At 35.7% G+C, this 14885-nt stretch overlaps 1 protein-coding gene across 4 annotated transcripts in view; it reads right to left on the bottom strand.

Annotated features, from left to right (window-relative positions):
• Positions 1-14885, bottom strand: part of ATRNL1 (attractin like 1) — a 436152-nt gene that overhangs the window by 330330 nt on the left and 90937 nt on the right. For all 4 annotated transcript variants that reach the window (XM_039709188.1, XM_039709189.1, XM_039709190.1 and 1 more), the window contains exons 14-17: positions 12155-12287; positions 10710-10891; positions 2742-2955; positions 1817-2005 (exon numbers count right to left, since the gene is read on the bottom strand). In XM_039709188.1, coding sequence (XP_039565122.1) covers positions 1817-2005; positions 2742-2955; positions 10710-10891; positions 12155-12287 — 718 coding nt within the window. The remainder of the gene's footprint in view (positions 1-1816; positions 2006-2741; positions 2956-10709; positions 10892-12154; positions 12288-14885) is intronic.

Genomic DNA, 14885 nt, shown 5'->3' with positions numbered 1-14885 from the left:
GACAACTGTTGTTGCAAATTGTCAAACGTGAAAAATCAGTTTTAAACCATCAGAGCTGAAGCTGAATGATACAAATTTGGGCTTTTGAATACATTAGAAGATCAGCAGAAAAATAAAGACCATCATTCTGCACTGGCTGGCTTGCCCTTTCAGAGATGCACACTAAACAATCCAAATAAATCTCATGCTGCTATTTATACTCATGCTGCTATTTATAAAGCCCTGAAGTATCAGCTGCACTATCTTTACAGAGGCTAAAGCAGAACCAAAAGTGAAAATCCTCAGCTATTATCTGTAGTGGCATTCAGCTGAAAAACTGAAGAGAGCTGAGAAGCAATTGTTGATGGAAGAAGGGGATATTCAAGCAGCAATTTTGTTTTCTTTGAAATTCTAGAGGTGGTCCAAGATTGTTCAACTGTCAGCTATTCAATCAAAAATCATAATGGATGGAAGATGTAGGGAAGAGTGGAAATGCAAGTTTTTGGCAAGTAGGCATTAAAATGACAATATGTCACCAATAAAACAGCATTCTTCATTTTTAATTCCAAGTTGTGAAAATAAATGTGAAATTCTCAGTTGTTTTTTTATACATATATTTTAAATCATACATGCTTGTCTGAATTTTTTTTTTCATTCAGAGCAAAACACCCATAAGCTCAGAAATTAGTCATTCAAAATAAAAATAAAATTTTAAAAACAAGGAGGATTTTTTAAAGGTATAGTTCCAGACTGTTCTTCAAGTAGAAACACTATCCCTTGATAAGGGAATCCACTTAATAATTCATTACTTCAGCAGCAATAATGATATATTTACCTAATAAAATTTTCAAGTCATTTTAGACTAACATAATATCTGAACCATGCTTCATTTGAACATGCATTTTCTTGTTTAAATGCAAAATATCTGATGCTATAAAACTCTGGGAAAACTGCTTACAGCCACAGAATCTTGTTTTTTTCTAATTTGTTGAATAAAAAGTACATTTTCATACAAAATTACCTTTATATAATGTTGAACTGGTATAGAGAAAATCCCTTTTGCCTTATTTAATATAAAATTTTACAGACCTGACAAAAATGACAATCAAATTAAAAACAATTTCTTATGTTCCCCAAACAAACTGAATCAGCATGATATGCAAACACTACACGAAGAGAAAAACTGAACTGAAAGTTCAGGCTGACATGATATCTACTAGTTCAAAAACATAAGCATCATTTATGTGGTATTCTGTCAATTTTATCTCCAGATTTTCAATCTATTTAAGTCCTGCCACAACTCGCTATCAATATTTTATAAGTTAAAAAATTGATTTCTATACAGGAGAGGAAAAAAAGTTCTGTGAATGGTTACAAGAGAGAAACTTTTATGTAACAACAGAATTATTATTCCAAAGATATTGACAAGAGATTAAACATTCCTATTACCTGTTACACTGAACCTGGGCACTAGAACCTGGATTAATATCTGAAATTTACTAACTTAGCCAAAAAGTTTACCAGAAAACTTAACATGGTCCTGGTTCATTACATTCTATGATTATGAAAGATGAGGAAGGAACCTCAATTAGAGGAATGTGGGCTCTTGGCCAGTTTAGCCTGAAGGAAAAGCTCTCCTTTGCTTTATTTCCCTTTAACACAGATATGTAGTGGCCTGGTACATACAGCCCTTTTTCTCATGTTAGTAGCTATATGAGGTCACTCGCTTGAAAATCTTTTTATCTCTAGAGAATGCGCTGAATCCCTCCAGCCCTTTTGAGTGGAAAATAAATCTAAGAATATATTTAGTAAGGTGAACATTCACTAAGACACTCACGGGAGCAGGTGGCAGTTTGCCACTCCAGACACTGTCCATATGGGAAGGAGATGATGTAGGCATTGGAGTCCACGCATCGTTTGGTGCTGCTGCACCACATGCATTCCATGCCATTGCTCGTGCAGTTGGAACAGGTTGTCCTCAGGGAGCAGGGCTTTTTGCAGGGCCTGGCATTCTGGTTGGGACTGACTGGAAAAAGATCAAAAATATTTTATCATTTCAAACACAAGTTCAATCTCCATTGTCTTTCACCATTTTTTCCATTAGAAAAATCCCTGTTGAAGTGGCTGCTTCCTAAACTAGCTACAAATATTTTTGGTCCAAATTTACATTTCTGTATATTAAAAAAATCATCATTTATTTTATTTATATTTAAAATCAAAATTTAATATGCAAAACTGAAATTTAATAATAACTGCAAAAATTTAATATGCAAAACATACGACAGCTCACAGAGTCCATTTTAGTGGATGTTTACTGTGACAGTCACTTGACTGTACAAGTTAACTTTACAAACAAACCTAAAAGACAGAAACCAGAATTTTGGATATGTCCTTCTTTTACAACTTTAAGATATTCACTAATGTTGAGCAAGATTCAGAAAGAACACATCAGCATTGCTGAATATCTCCACATTTCGTTATAGCTACTGTTACCATTGACTATTTCTGATTTAGAGGCAAACTATAAGATTTCTGGTGTAATGCAAAAGGCCACCTGAACTAATTCTCAAATAAATATCTGCTGCTTTAGGAATATTAATAGATTACAGCTATTAACAAAAAAAAAAAAAAACCTAAAAAAATATATATATTTTTGTAATTATTTAATCCAAATTGTCCCCAAATCCCTCTTAGGCAAACTAAACCCCAAAGAGCTTGTTATTCACCACGCCATCAGTTCCTGGGAGTAAGAGGCTCCTTACCAACAGGTTTTTCACACACAAGGCCATCTGCCATGGCAGTGCAGGGATTTGCCTTCAGCCCTGCCACCTCTGCTCTCTCCAGGTAGGCACAGAAGCCAGAGTCGTTGGGCTCTCCAGGGAGCCACTGCAGGGTGGTGTTTGTGAAAGGGGACATGTCATCCCAGCCCCAGTAGGAGATGTTGATCTTGCGCAAACCCACCCAGGGGGAAATCTTCTGTGGATGGAAATGAAACAAAAGAAAGAGAACCATTTAAAATGCTTTCTGTCTTGATAAAACATTTCAAAAAAATAGTTCAACAGCAACAGCTTCACATTCTCAAAATTCACCATGTTCCTATCTCACTTTATCATCTCATCAATCACTGTCTACACAGTTTTTATCTTAATTGTTCTACCTTCCTGAACATCCCCAAAGACCCCAACAAAAACTCCACTCCTTATATGGAGTATTTCTCTTCTACTAAAAACCTGCATTCTGTTCAAAGACAATTCTGATTTCTATTATTGGTCATAATGAAATAGTTCGATTTTTTCCCAGTGGTACTGTATGATTACTAATTGCTAGGCCACTGTGGATAATGAAATACACATATGTTAACAGCAAATCAGAGAAATCAAATTTCAGGAAAAAGCAGGATCAATACTCCATCCTCTAAAGTATATAGTGCTGATACTGATCAACTTCAGGCAATTCAGAGACAGAGATAAAAGTGGCACATTTACATTTCCAATGCTGTTGAATACACATTGAATAGACTTTCATTATTGATTTGTAAGTTATAAAACATAGTCTAGAAAAAACTAAAACCACACATTTTTAAAACATATTTAGGATATATCAGTAAAACTATATCACAAATTCTACTGATTTTTATCATTTCATCTTTACACACTTAGCAAGTGAAAAAGCAGATTTTAAGGAAAAAAGCCATTTGCTTGTTCCAGGATAAATCTACAAGCATTACTTGCCACCATTGGTGTAAAAATCTCACGACACCCAAAGCAAACACATTTCCACACGTAATTTCTGTGCAGGCAGTTTTCATTAAGCCCAGTTTAAACACACAGAAGAGAGATACAGAGAGACAACTGGGCTGTGACAGGTACATGATGGCAGGTGGATGCCAGAATACCAAACCCAGCTGCCTGCCCAGGCAGAGGATACACATTGTCAGCTCCAAAGCAGAGATATTGATCTGATTGTGAATTAGGTTCACAACTGATTTACAAGGTAAGTAAAGGTAATTTACAAGGTAAGTAAAACACTATAATACATCTAAAGGGAACCTGCCACTGTTAAAAAGCTATGTGTTCCACAAGTGAACCAAGAGTTACTGCCATTCTCTATCTCTGATCTTTCACCTTTGATCTCATATTTTCTCTGGCCACACAGGTTTAACCCATGGCTGAAAAGAAAATCTTTCAGTACTCTTCATTCTGCACACAATCAGAGCATTCTTTCTTTTTTCGCGTCTTGTTAGTGCAAATTGAAATATGAAGGATTATTAATTTTGTTTCAAAAATACCAGTGGTAAATATATTTTAAAACAATCAGTAGGTAGATATTCAGTAAGGGTAGATAGTCAGTATTCCTGACCTCCCTAATATGCACTCCCTATGCTCTCTTCTGCTTCTGTACTCTCAGTTGAGATCACAACCAAACAAAAATCGCTTTACCTACTAACACTTGGGGACACAATTTTAAATAAAACAGAAAATTACTAAGAAATGTTCCACTCCATAAGACGTGTTCTGGGAGACTCCTGAACAACAAGAATATTCAGCAACTTTACCACTGTCCACTTTGTCTCTTACTTCTGTATTTACTTCCTAATTCCATTGCTACCCCAGGTGACCAACATTCCGGTGTCTGTGAGGACTCACATGTCCTGGACACCAGAAAGAACATGATGCAAGCAGTAAAAGTGGAACTTGGGCATCTGGAAAATGGTAGATAATACATCTGTTGTCTTATTTGTTGTTTAGTTGCCTGAATTCCTGTTTTACTATGTGGTCCACAGGGATCAGAAAACCTTAGATACCTACACATATATCTACAGAGGTCCCTGTAGATGCTGAGTGTGCACACCAAGCACATATGAAATAATGTCAAGGGCTTAGGCAGGATAAATTGCTGACAAACACACGCATAAACCAACCCTACATGCCTACTTTGGGATTGAAGGATTCCAGCCAAGAGAATCTTTAACATATTACTGACTGTTTCAATTGCACTGCCAAATAATTTGGCTTCAGCATCAGTATATTAAAAAAAACAGGGATCATATTCCAGCTATGGTGAAAAAGTATGTGAGCCAATAATGAAAACTGACAGTGCAGCAGTGATATTTGGAAATAAATTCTTCCATTTGAGTAGGAGACTGTCTTGGAACCCTCTTTAATGATGACAAAGTCTCAGGGAGACTCATGAAAGCCAAAGCAGCCATAGGAAATGTAAGCAACATCCCTGAAACAAAAGACTTCCAGCAAAAGCAATACATATCCCAGTCATAATCATTCTTAATAGCTGGACTATCTAGACAGCTTACAGTCATCATGTCAGGCAACTCAAATTCCATATGTACCATCTCTGGCTCTCTGCTAGGATAAACCATCAAAACACAGACCCAAATGCTGATGAGCACGTTATCAAAGGCACACCATGGAAGCTGTGACCTTGCAGAGCCACTCAGGCCATGCTGGTAGGATGCCAAGCACAGATTATCCAAGCAAGGCCTCCCAAATGTTCCAGTGATGTGCTTAACATGCATATTCAATTATGTGGCATCAGTTCCATCATGTGGTGGGCCACAGGTGAAGACTGTTGGCAATAGCAGAGAGTGTGTGTGGATATCAAAGTTTATCACCAAAAATGATTGTTGCTGCATTGCATGGAAGCCAACAGGAAAAATCAAATCACAACAAGAGCATTCAGGAAGTTCCACGTGAAATACCTGTAGCCACCAGGGCCCTGTGGCTAGCAAACTAATTTCTTAAAAAAAAAAAAAAAAAAAAAGGCATAAATCTATTATAGATTATCTCTCAAACTGATGAAAGGTTTAGTCAGAATAGCTGGGAATCTCAAAGTACTTGAAGTAACCAAGGGACTTCAAACATGTTGACTGAAAACGCCAATCCAGTTTCTTCTTCAGGCTTAAGAACTAATGGGAATTGGCCATAACAGGAATCTATAAAAAGCTGATCACTAATAAGTTAAAAAATATGCTCTTCTCTTATTGTAAATCAGACAATTTTAATTTGTTTTTAAGGAACTATGTTAGAAAGGAAAATTGTGTAACCTTAACTAGAAAGCTGGTAGTTCATGTTAAATCCACTGTTTACTCAGAGAATTTAAATCAGATTAAGTTGCTTTCAGACCTAAAGTGAAAGGGATCATTTATACTGATGACAGATTTTTTCAGGTACTACTGCTGAATCAGCACTAAACTAATGAGGGCTGAATAATTTGCAGATGAGTGAAGTGAGCAAGATTACCTTTACTGAATAGCCAACTACCACTGAGGCTCAAAAATCTCCCTTGTTCCTTAATTATGCAAATTACTGAGGAAGTGTATATCTCTTTCAAAAATTTTATCTGAACCTTTATTTTTTATTTTGGATCTCAAATTGTCCTGAAAGTGCATAACACACTAACATCTCATTTTCTATTACGTGCACCACAACACCTTATGAACAAAATTCAACAAACTTCTCAGGAATTGTTTCAACTCCTTGATTTGTTGCTCCAGGATGAAACATATAATTAAACTTTGAAAATACCGTGGCTTCCCAGTGCCCATATTTCCACAACATTCACAATTTGGAGAAATTGCTTGCAGTTAATTTGACTCTTTTCTGCACCATTCTGAACAAAAAACGTACTTCCTCAAAAAGCAGCTCTGTGAAAAGAAACAATGTGTTCTATGCAGGGTTTTCCACTCCTTAACTGCAGCAATTCTGACTATGCCAGATACCAGCATATTCCATGTTTTGTAAATATTTACCCAGTGACTGACACATTTTAAGCAGTGGCAGCAAGATTTATGAGTTTTATGCGTCTCTGGATCTATTAGACACATATGATGCAATTAACAGTAGGAGTCGTGTGTTAGGTCATGAGAACACCTAATTCTCCTACTCTTTTTAAACTTTTCTATAGTCCAATTAGTTTTAAAAAAACGTACAATCTGGCAAACTGAAAAAATAGAAATTCCCCAATTTCCATCTACAGAGATTCTAGCTAGTATTTCACTGAGACTTTGGTTTCTTATTGTAATTTCTTCTTTATAGGGGACAATTTTGGGGCAAAATTTGCATTCTCAGGCATCCAAAGCGAGCTGAGCTCCCCTAATCCTGACTGTAGGAAGACAGTTAACCTAGAGATGAGCTAATGGACAGTCAATGCAACAACTGTAAAATGGAGCCAAAGTGCTAAAATAACTTATTAGACTTCTAAAACCACAATAGGAAAGTGGGACTGGTAGAAACAGTTCTAAAGGGAGTAATTGAGAAACCAAGAGTAGATGTCAACTTCACCACAATCACACACATTATAAAACCACAGAAACATAGAGCCCTCAGAGAATACTTGGAGCTAACAAGGAATAACATTGCTATGCAAAGCTCACTAATTAACTGCAACCTACACTCAAGTGTAATTTATAAAAAAGATGCTTAGCCTTGTGAGCCGTGAGTCAAAGGAAAAGTTGCAAATAGTTTATATAATGAAAGGCTTTGTGTATAAGTGTTCTCTTCTTCCTTTGTGCTTACTACACCAAAACTAAATCTTCTCAGAATTTATGGCATGCTAACAAGAAAATTATTATTTTTAGTCAAATCCCACAGTAGCAAGCAACTCCCAAGAGAGCTAATTGCACTTTTAAATGAATATACAACATTTGAATATTAGCAGAAACAATAAATTAACCTCATATTGCTGTTTAATCTATTTTTCAGAGAAATTCAAATCTTCCCTTTCATAATATTTTGCTTACTAGGTCAATAAAAGCATGTAAGAAAAAAATATTAAGTGTAATTTTTCTTTAGTGTGGGAATCTGCAGCCTATCCATTGTGTTTACTTTGGCATTCTTTGACAGAATTTAATTTATTTTTCATGAACAATACAAACTTCACTTTAAACTGCTGGTGATAATTTTAAAATACGTTTGCAAATTCAACAGTATTTTGAGTTCATACCACACAGATATTTGTTTTGTCCCTTTCTTTAGTACCAAATGAACATTCTCCTTATTGTTTAAAAGGAGGCAACCTATTGATTTCCAGTTTAATATTGGTATTAGGAGAAATTATTTATACACAATGAGGTCTGGAGAGGGTATGGAGACAATGGCAGTCCCCTCCCTCTGAATCTTCCCAACACATCAATGTGTTATTCTAAACATGATAAAGTAATTGTCCTAAATTTGTCCCAGAAGAGGGACTTTGTGTATTAGGAAACAATCTACCAAATCACATGATATTTCTGTTAACAATAAAGAATGCTGAAGTCCTTCCAGGCTGTAGATTTATTGATACTGTTTGAGCTTGTAAAATACACAACAGCTACCTAAGTTACTTTCCTTTTCTCAGCATAAGAATAGCAAATAACAAGGAGATAAAGTCAGAATCATATTCTTATTTACAAATGCTGCTCTGACACATTCATTAATCCTGAAATGGGTGGTTTTTTGTTTTTTTTTTTTTTGTTTTCAGGTGAAACTGAAACTTTTTCTTTCCCAGGCTAATGATTTTAAAGCCTTCAACATTTAACCACCCATGTCAAACTCTACTGCAGATAATAGAGATTAAAACCACGGTGTTCACCTTACAGCAGCTCTAACTCCATTTGTGAACTCCCCACCAGTACCTGTTACAGAAAAAAGCCATCTAAAATGAAATCTCACTCTTTAAATCATTATGATTGCAGTTTGAGAGGGAAAGGCAGGCAAAGAAAATCAAGAAGTTTCAGAGAGCCTCTGTCACACCTGATAACACATTTAGGATGTATCACACTGAGTAAATGCAGCTGGACAGATAGATATGAATGAAAAAAATCTTTTCTTTTCCAAGTGCCACTGAAAACACCAGGATAATTCATGGCAGAATTTCATTAGAGGTTCTGACAGCTAAATGATTGTTTAATCCAAGATAGGTTTTCTAAAGTGGATAAATTTGTCTACAATTGCTTAAACTGTATTTGAGGTATCTCAAATTTACATCACCACATTGGCTCAGGATGTACTTCATTTAAATAAAGATATGCTCAGTAGGATGTCACCTTGCAGAAGTTCTAAGCTCTGAAATGTAAGAAATATCTTGCTTCCAAACACTAAAAAAAGCTATTTCTCATCTACACCTCAAGCCAGTCAGCCAAAATCAGTCATATCAATAGTCTATCACACTTTATTAGATTTGAAGGCATCCTGTGCAGTATTTTAATAGGAATCAGGGGAAAGGAAAGCAAAAAGGAAAAAAAGGTGGTAAAATAAATAACCACAGCAATCATGTTGCCAACATCATTCTGTTGTTGTTTTTGTTTCAATTACATTTTCAACATTAACTCATCAAAGAGTGGACAGACAAAATGTGTCTCAAGGCTGCATTAAATACAGTAACAGGGAAGAACTTCTGACACAGAATGATTTCTCTCCTTCATTAGCAAAAGAAATAGAAAAAAGTGTAGTTCTAGTAAAAAATACTTTCTCTGTCCAGTTCCTATATTTACTTGGGAAAAAACCCACAAAATCTCAAGTACATAACCTATGTTTGAATCTGCATTTTGCAGCAGAATGCTAAAAAGGATAATAGGCCATTTTTGTCCACAATATATGTCCCTAACCTCTTGCTCTCAGATTCAATAATAACATAAAGTCAATCCTTAAGTGATTGTTTCTTTTGAATGATCTCAATTCATCTGCAGCATAACAACTTTGTAAATCGAATACTAGTTTGATATAAGCTTTAATTATTATCCGCAATTATCTTTCATTTTCCTGTAACTTTAAAATCCTAAACTACTTAAAATTTTGAGGATTTTATATGAACAGAGTGCTGCATGTTCTACAAAATTAAATACAAACTCCCAAAAATACCCCTTGCTAAGAACAACTGATTTGCTTGTAAAATCAGAATCATATTCTGCTAAGACATCCCATCTGATTATGCACTGCTGGGTTTCATATTTCTGAGCATTCTTACATTTCATACACTTTAATCAACGATGTTTAAACACAACAATAAGCATTTGAATATTTAACTGCCAAAAAATTTAACCTGACCACCCAGGGACAGTTGATTTTTCTTCCCTTCTCTTGTTCCACAGTTAAAAAAAAGTAATATGGATCACTTTTCTAAGGAATATTCTGGTGGCAGCTTGCTGTATTTGCCAGAGGCATGGAAGAGTTTTCAGCTCCCTCTCTCTCCCCACCATTATTAGAGAAAGCCAATTAGCTCCAGCTAATTCCAGTGCTGCTGTGCAGGGAATTACTACATGTTTTACACAGGAGTGCAGATTCTCTGTGACCCTTTGATCCCACAAACCAGTTACAGAGCAAAGTGCCTCTTCTGGACAAGTTACACCTGTACTGGTGCATGGGGGTTATGCATCCCTGTTGCTGCATCCTGCCCTTGCCTGTGTTCAATTTATGGATTAATTCTATCACAGCTGAAACCAGGACACAAAATCAGTGTTGAGCATTCCAGCCATTCTCTTGAGCAAACACTCTCTTCCAAGTACGTAGTAACTTTTAGCATTTAAATCTGGTAAGGGGAAACTTTGGGAGCTGCTGTGTGATTTGTTTTAAATCTGAAGGTTATTTTAAACCTTAATATGCTACACATGACTTAGACCAGTCTTTAGCACATTTCTTTGGAGGCATAAACTTCCCTCTGTTTGGACAAAACCCTAGAAAAGATTTCTCAAAGCCAATTTGTTTCACATAAGAACCAATTACAGTTCCTCAAGTTACCTGAAGTGTATACTTCTGTATTTCATCCAGAACAAATTCCACTTCTTTTGAGGTTGTTAATGAGGCGAGATTTCCACTCAAATTGTAGCAATACAGTTTGGCATTGTCATAGCTTTCCCGACTGGAATTTATGTGGAGGCAGGCATCTCCAATGTGATTCCATCTTTCTCCACACAGGTGAGCTGGTGCAAAAAAGATACAATTAAAGCTGATTCAAAAAACTTAAAAAAACCCCAAGGGAGTCTGAATTTTATCTTCCCGAGATCGTATATCAAAATGCATCCCACACTCAATTTCCCTTCTCACATCACATAAATTCTGAAATACCAAGTATCATCACACAGAATACTGTATTGCTACGGAAAGAAGCTTCTAAGAATTTTAAAAATAATTATAAGAGATATGCTAAATTTCAGCATATTTTTATGCCATTATTTCTTCCCTGTATTCAGAATTGAGTACAACTAAATATTAAGGTAAGATTATGTACATAATTAATCGTTTTAACCACTCCTTTTAAGTGTTATGTAAATTCCAAAATCTAATAGCTGTCCTAGAATTATGAAATCACAACTTTACACTATCTTTGTTTTATCATACCTTTGCATTTATATTTGCCTTAATACCAATGCAATCCAAATTACAGAAAATTCAGATAATATCTCAGAAAAAATTTCTCTTCAATATTTTACAGCATTACTCAGACTCAGATAACTATTAAAAGATAAGTAAGATCAACTGTTATAGCCAATCTAAAAAGATTACATAAATAGAGTTTTGAACTGAAGAGAATAAATTTAGTTATTTAATGAATCATCTCTGTAAAAAAAAAAAGTGTTCATTAACTTCATCTGGACATAAGAATCAAATGGAAAAGGTTCTGACATCCAACTCCATATATGTAATTATGAATACAAAATAAATACTATTTCAGATGTTAACAGTCACCTTCTGAGAATATTTCATATTAGCATTTTAATATTCACTGCTTTCATAGTAGTACCAATATTAGACAATCAAGAAACCAGATCTTGGGCCGTATCTGCACAGGAAAATTGAAGTATAATTGAATATAATTTTTAAGGTAAAACCCCAGCTAGCAAAAGGAACAATGTCAGTGTCCATGGAGCAGTAAAAGCCCTGCAATGGCCATTCAGCTCTGTGCTCAGTGCTCCCTGCAGGCCAGAGCTCATCTCTGGTCTGTGCAGAGACACACATCATTGTGCCTTCACTAATGCCATTATCTGCCCTAACACCATTAAAGGTGGCACTGACATCCCAATCAGGGCTGAAATCACATCTGGGTCCACCTGCACAGGCACAGGCAGGCAAGAGGAGTGAGCACGAATAAAACAAACCCATGTCTGCCCATGAACATTCTCTAGCAAGGACAGAGGAGGTTTTCTCAGGTTTGAAGCCAGCTGTGAGCAGCAGTGTCCCCTTACCAGGCAGTGCCTGGCACTCCTGCTGCCGCTGGTCCCACTGGCAGTTCAGGTGCAGGGAGCAGCTCTTGCAGCTCGTCAGTTTATTGCAGATCTGCTCATTCCTCACGTGACATTTCGTGTAGTTTTTAACCGACTGTAAAAACAAACAGACAAAGCAGCATCTCAAGCAGACATCTATTAAAAGAACAGAAGTCAAAATGGAAATACAGAGCAGGTAGCTCCCTCCCAGAAAGTCGTGGCCACCTAAAAGCTAGGCAGAACTTAACTCCTTATCGAGAATCCTTTACCACATGCAGAATGCAACACTGGAGCACAAATCACCCCACTTGTTCTACACAATAAGAGTGTCAAATTAAAGAGGCCAATTCCCTGTACAGAGAGCAGGAAGTGCTTTAAAAACTAAACTAAATATTTATTTCTTAGATAGGTTAGTGTGATACTTTTACTAAATTATTTCATCCTGTGCAGGTTAAAGCAAGAAAAATAGTGAAACAGATCATAAAAAATGGCACAAGGTACAAAATAATTACATAAAACTGACTGAAGGTGCAAGAATATGCTCCACACATGACATAAAGCTGGGGATAATTTTATTCCTTTGGTACTTTAGTACACAAGAAAAGCAGTAAACACTGAAGGAATTATTACCTGGGGGCCTTTATTGGATTTGGTCAGTGTTTAGTTTTTTTTCCTCGAAAACTGAGGTCTTCCAAGTTAGACATTTTGAATACAAATCTTTCTTCCCTCTGAATAGTACTTTTAATTAAGGCATTGTATTGATACCTTATTTAATGAACTGCCCTAAATCCTCACCCAATTCATCAGCTCACCTATAAGGCTCTCTCTACCAACTTAATTTCAAGGTAATAATTAAAAGTAAGTCCTAATGCAAGACAGCTTTATACTCACAGAACAGTTGAGATTGGAAGGGACCTCTGGGAGTCCCTCTTGTCAAACCCTAACAACTCTTGTCTCTCTTAACACAAGATTAAAATAATACGTGGCAGCAATAATGGATTGCACTTGGATAGCAAATGCATGATTTATTGAAAATGTTGGTTACTTTCCTTTCTACTAGTCTCCAGGAGTATGATTTAACAACTTATAAAGGGACTGCATGACAATAAGGTACACAGTGGGTGGTACTGGAATACAGCAGTGATAGGGCAAAGAAGAGAAAAGCTGTCTCCTTTTATTTCTGTTTTTTTCAAGTCCTGAAATAATGCATTTCTGAAAGTGAATTCTCAATCTCACAGAGAATCAGCTTCATTGCAGCTGAACAACACTGTGGTTGAGGCTTTTTATTTTTATTTTTTGCCTTTAATTGATCAGATGCCTACCAATAAGTTTATTTTAAGAGGTCCTAACTTTTCAGCTTCATTGCAGCTGAACAACACTGTGGTTGAGGCTTTTTATTTTATTTTTATTTTTCGCCTTTAATTGATCAGATGCCTACCAGTAAGTTTATTTTAAGAGGTCCTAACTTCTTCTGTTCTATAGGAAAGGCTACTGTGAAGCAAAAAGGACCAGAGAAGCAGGTCTAGATGCAGGCATCTGCACCACAACACAAAACAGAGACAAAGGCAATGCCAGCAAGTAACAGACTTGTTACTATCTAGGCCAAAAATGCACACAACAGTAAAGCACAAAAAAAAATCTTTGGTACAAACCCACATTTAGATTCCCTCAGTCATGAAACATACTCACAAAACTTCCTGGGAGATGCTTTAAAATGAATTTTAGAGCACAAGTAACCACCGTCTGCTCATTTACAATAGCTCAACTAATACTCACTTTTAACATTTCATTTTGACATACCCTTAAGCATTCAGATTTCTTTTTTAAATTATATACTCTTCAGTGGTATTACATACAGATTACAACTTTCCACCTAAGCTGAGATATTTGTTCTATTACTTTCTAATCATGAAGCTTGTTGTGCACTGGTTATTTAATGTTTAAAATAAAATTCAAAGTACTAGTGACTGTTCTATAATAATATTCTTTGTTGTATTCCCTTATTCCCAGCATTTATTTCCCTTAAATCCAATTTAAACACTGCTTGCCTGAAAATCTCATTAGTTCAATGTAGATGTGAATCCAATAGGTAATTCATATTAACACAATATTAAGGTTATAACTTAAACTACCAAACCCAATGAAATTCAGAAAGATGACAGTCCATCTGTTACAGAACTTCTATATTGCTGTAGGATATTTATAATGTTTACACACCAAAGCATGAGTAAATCATGTTATGTATAAAGCCTCCCTCATGTCTGATTTACTTAGATTTTTTAAAGTACTGATCCTGATATGGTAGTATATAGACAGACTTATGAACTGCAGTGATTTTCTGAATATTTACTGGAGAATGAAAAGACTAGAGTAGTTTATCTTAGAATTTCAGAAATCACTATTAAATTATGTACCTCTCTCCTCCTCCTGGATTTTTTCAGGTTAACAGTATAACCCTGTCTAGTTTGCCTAGTGTAAATGTAAATTATTAACTTATAGATTCACTATTATTTCCCTGAAGCTACTCCCAAAACTTGCTATTGGGTATTTCTTACTCATAAATTTTCTTTGTTTCCTCCAAGATAAATTGGGTTTTATTAATTATTTCCTTCTACTACTTGATATATTTCCTCTTGACTATTCTTTCAATTCCTCAAATGTAGGCAGATTGCCATGATTACTATTATTGGTATTAGGGTATCATTCAAGGACT

The sequence above is a fragment of the Passer montanus genome, unplaced genomic scaffold (genome assembly GCF_014805655.1).
Source record: "Passer montanus isolate IOZ18808 unplaced genomic scaffold, ASM1480565v1 scaffold21, whole genome shotgun sequence".
Lineage (NCBI taxonomy): Eukaryota > Metazoa > Chordata > Aves > Passeriformes > Passeridae > Passer > Passer montanus.
This window is presented reverse-complemented; position numbering and strand designations above follow the sequence as displayed.